The sequence below is a fragment of the Trachypithecus francoisi genome, unplaced genomic scaffold, assembly GCF_009764315.1.
Source record: "Trachypithecus francoisi isolate TF-2019V2 unplaced genomic scaffold, Tfra_2.0 Lachesis_group3, whole genome shotgun sequence".
Lineage (NCBI taxonomy): Eukaryota > Metazoa > Chordata > Mammalia > Primates > Cercopithecidae > Trachypithecus > Trachypithecus francoisi.
In genome coordinates, this window is record NW_022681468.1 from 86,936,887 (window position 1) to 86,941,128 (window position 4,242).

Sequence of the window (4,242 nt, forward strand, 5' to 3'; positions counted from 1 at the left end):
ATGGATTCGGTAGCAAGGATGGCTGTACAAACAAGAAGGAGCCGCTTTGTGAATTAGACCATCCATGCGTAGAAATGCATGTGTTTATAGATGTCTAGAAAGTTTCAGCATTTTGATGGTTTGCACTTATGGCAGATTCCTCACCATGGTTTTTCATTTTCAGAAACGCCTAGCTCAATCTGTCTGAAACACCTCTGGCTCAGAACCTGTGGCTCCAAACCTGCCAGGTGACCTTTCCCAGCAGATGTGCTTGCCAGCTTCCCAGGCGGTGTCAGTAATTCACCCGTCCTCTAGGAAAACTAGAGGTGTTCCCTTGTCGGAAGCTGGTAACGTGAAAAGCCCCAAGTGTCAAGACTGTCATGGAAAGGTCCTTGTCCAGGTTTTTGTTCCAGTTGGTGATCAAACACATTCCAAATCCAGTGAGGAATTGTCACTGCCACCACCTCCTCCACCACCACCACCACCACCCCCCCATCACCCCCACCACTGCCACCCCCCTCCTCTCCCTGCTCTGTCCTCATCCTCTCAAGCTGCAGCTCATCAGAACTTAGGCTTCTGGGCTCCAGTGAAAGATTACCAACCACTTCCTCTAGTGTGCCAATCACCTGCTGAGAGACCACGTGACTCCTTGGAAAGTTTTCCATGTCCAGGATCTATGGACGAAGGGTTGGCCTCCTTAAGGCATGGCAGAGCTCCTTTCTGGAAGGTGGAAGTGCTGGGGGTGTGCCCTCACCACACCTCTGTCCATGAGCACATTCTGGCTGCCATAAGGCAAGGGGTCAAACTGAAGAAAGTTTACCCTGATATTGGCCCAAACCCCAGTAGCAAACCAACCATCAACAGACACACCAGTGACCTTGAGAGGAGCATCAAGGATGCGTGCCAGAGAATCAAGAGGGTGTCTGCTGACTCTGAGGAGGATAGTGATGAGCAGGACCCCGGCCAGTGGGACCATTAGGCTCAAGTTTGACAAAGGCACCCGCCACGGTAGGCTTGAATAAAGTGGGTGAGGCTAAGACCTATTGAAAAGCACACTAACAGGGTGCTGGTGGACAGGACGCATAACACCCCGGAAGACCAGCAGGGCCTTGTGTGGGATGCTGCAGCTTTTTTTTTTTTTTTTGAGATGGAGTCTTGCTCTGTTGCCCAGGCTGGAGTGTAGGGTTTAACTGTGTTAGCCAGGGTGGTCTCGATCTCCTGACCTCATGATCTGCTCACCTTGGCCTCCCAATGTGTTGGGATTACAGGCATGAGCAGCCGCGCCTGGCCTTTCTTTTGTTTTTTTTCTTTTGAGAAGGAGTCTCACTCTGTCCCCCAGGCTGGAGTGCAGTGGCATGATCTTGGTTCACTGCAACCTCTGCCTCCTGGGTTCAAGCAATTCTCTGCCTCAGCCTCCTGAGTAGCTGGGATTACAGGCACACACCACCACGCCCAGCTACTTTTTGTATATTTAGTAGAGACAGGGTTTCACTTTCTTGGCCAGGCTGGTCTTGAACTCCTGACCTCGTGATCTACCTGCTTTGGCCTCCCAGGGTGTTGGGATTGTAGGCATGAGCCACCGCACCTGGCCAATGCTGCAGCTTTTATGTGACACAGTGACTCTTAAAACTGGAGAGGGAAGTAGGGATGAGAGTTTCATACCTCAGCCCATAGGTGGGATGTCAAGACCCATCGAAGTGTCACTGGCCTAAGAGAAGAGCACTTATGTCTCATCATGGGTAATCTAGAATTGTTCCCTGATTCTGAAAGAAGTTGACTCTACTCGGGTAAGCAGCACTATTAGACTACTGACTGTGGCCTCCTGTGCATATGGAATAGTGATTTGTTAGATTTATAGGTTTGAATGTGAATGTTATTTTATCAATAATCAGAATAAATTGCTTATATTCAGGAAAAAATACCAATTGTGCACATATTTTTGTAAAATTATACATAAACACTTTATTTTTTATGTCATTCTAAATAATTTTTTGGATGTTTCTATTTCCAAACGTTTGACAATATACAGAAATATGATTGATTTTGTTTATTGGGTTTGAGTACAACCACCTTACTAAACTCACATATTGAGCATTTTAATAGGTTATTTTGAATGCTTTTACATAGACTGCTATGTTGTCTGAAAATAGAAACAGGTTTATTTCTTCCTTTCTGATGTGGATGACATTGATTTTTTTTCCTGCATTACTGATCTGGCTAGGACTATCAGTATAAAGTTGAATGTAAGTGGTAAAAGAGCTGACTTCTTGCCTTGGACCCAGCTTTTAAATCAGTCAGAGAGTCGCCATTAAGTGTAATTTAGTGATAGTTTTGTTTTTGTTGTTGTTGTTGTTGTTTGTTTTGTAGATGCCCTCAATCAGCTTAAGTTCCCTTCTTTTCTCATTTTGCTGAGAGTTTTTATAAAGAATAGATGTTGAATTTTGTCAAATGCTTTTGCTGCATCTGCTGAAATGACGTTTATTCTTCATCTACCTAATAATGTTGCAGTTTATATCTGTTGAGCTTTGAATGTTGAACCAGCCTTGCATTCATGGTATAAATCACTTGTTTGTAAAGTATTTTTTAAAAAATATTGCTAGATTTGGTTTCTTAGTATTGTATTTTTATATTTGTCTTCATGTGTTTTTTTTTTTTCACAAGTGCCTGTACCCCTCTTTTTTTTTTTCTTTAAAGAAGAAATGATAATGAGAGAGATTGTCTCTCTTGAAGTTCTGTGCATTGTGCACTGCTAGCATCATGACAGAAACTTCAGAACCAGAGCTGGCTTCTAGGCAAGGCTGGCTGGGGGAGAAAAAGAAAAACAATAGGATTATTTCTCTACATATGCTTCATCTTACAGAGGCCACATTCCTGGTTCTCTAGCTAAAAAGAGTAGAAATTTTGCACACCTGGGTTAGAAAAAAAAAAAAAGAATAGCCATTAAACCCACCCGTTACAGGTCACTATTGGTATTTTGATTTTGCTTTCAATCCATCTGTTATTGTTTACTTTTAAGAGTCCTTGATAGTTGCTTTTTATGTCCAGAGTTTTAATTTCAATCAGAAGGAGAAATAGGCCTTGGTGAGCACGCTTTGTCTTGGCTGGTGCCAGAAGTCTATACTCAAATATTTTAAAATAATTTTTAGTTGAATAACAAGTCAGACGTGTGCTTAGCTTTCTCATTCTTTTCCTAAGAATAGAAGAAAAGGTTTTAAATACTTTAACCACTAAATTATTTAAAGCAGGTTTAAAATAAACTCCTTCATTTTGCCTATTGTATTACTCTGTTCTCACACTGCTAATCAATACATACCCAAGACTGTTTAGACTGGATAATTTATAAAGTAAACAGGTTTAATTGACTCACAGTTTCACATGGCTGGGGAGTCCTCACAATCATGGCATAAGGTGAATGAGGAGCAAAGTCACATCTTACGTGGTGGCAGGCAAGAGAAAGCGTGTGTGCAGGGGAATTCCCCTTTACAAAACCGTCAGATCTCATGAGACTTATTCACTCTCACGGGAACAGCATGAGAAAGACTCGCCTCCATGATTCAGTTACCTCCCACTGTGTCCCTGCCACAACATGTGGGAATTATGGGAGCTAAAAATCAAGATGAAATTTGGGTGGGAACACAGTCAAACCATATCTCCTATATACATTCACACTAGCATTTTAATTTTAGAACTAGTTCTATGTTACTATCTGAATTAATTTTTCCACAATTTTGTAAGGAAAAATAATGCTTTCTTTGAATTTCATGTGTAGATGATTTTTTAAGTTTTGTGTCATTTTGTCCAATAAATTCTGAAAATCTTTGTATTGACAGTGTGTTATCTCTGCACAACCATCTATGTATAAGAGCACTCAATAAAAAGAATAATGAGGAAAAAGCACTGGATCTGTATTTAGACAAAACAAGCTACCAGCAGAGCCCACTGGGAGTGGTCGTGACATAATCAGGAATGTTATATTCACAGGTTGTAGATCTGCGTATGAGAAGAGGGTGTGCAGATAGTAGATTCTAGAAAGTTGCCTAATCAGACAGTAAATGCAGGTGTTTAAGCACTGAACAAAAGTAAGCTGCTTTAATTACTCATAAGAGGGAAGTACAAGTCATTATTACATCTGCTAATTTACAGACTGTAAGATACACTTTAAAAGCAGCAGTAAGTAAACTCTTCATAAAAGTTAGACTCGGCCGGGCGCGGTGGCTCAAGCCTGTAATCCCAGCACTTTGGGAGGCCGAGACGGGCGGATCA

At 41.7% G+C, this 4,242-nt stretch overlaps 1 protein-coding gene across 1 annotated transcript; it reads left to right on the top strand.

Moving 5' to 3' along the window:
- The first annotated feature begins 244 nt into the window (after positions 1–244).
- LOC117071068 (WASP homolog-associated protein with actin, membranes and microtubules-like) lies at positions 245–958 on the top strand. The gene is made up of 2 exons (XM_033190854.1): positions 245–635; positions 714–958. Exons 1-2 carry the CDS (start codon positions 245–247, stop codon positions 956–958), a joined length of 636 nt encoding a protein of 211 aa, XP_033046745.1.
- The last annotated feature ends 3,284 nt before the right edge of the window (positions 959–4,242 follow it).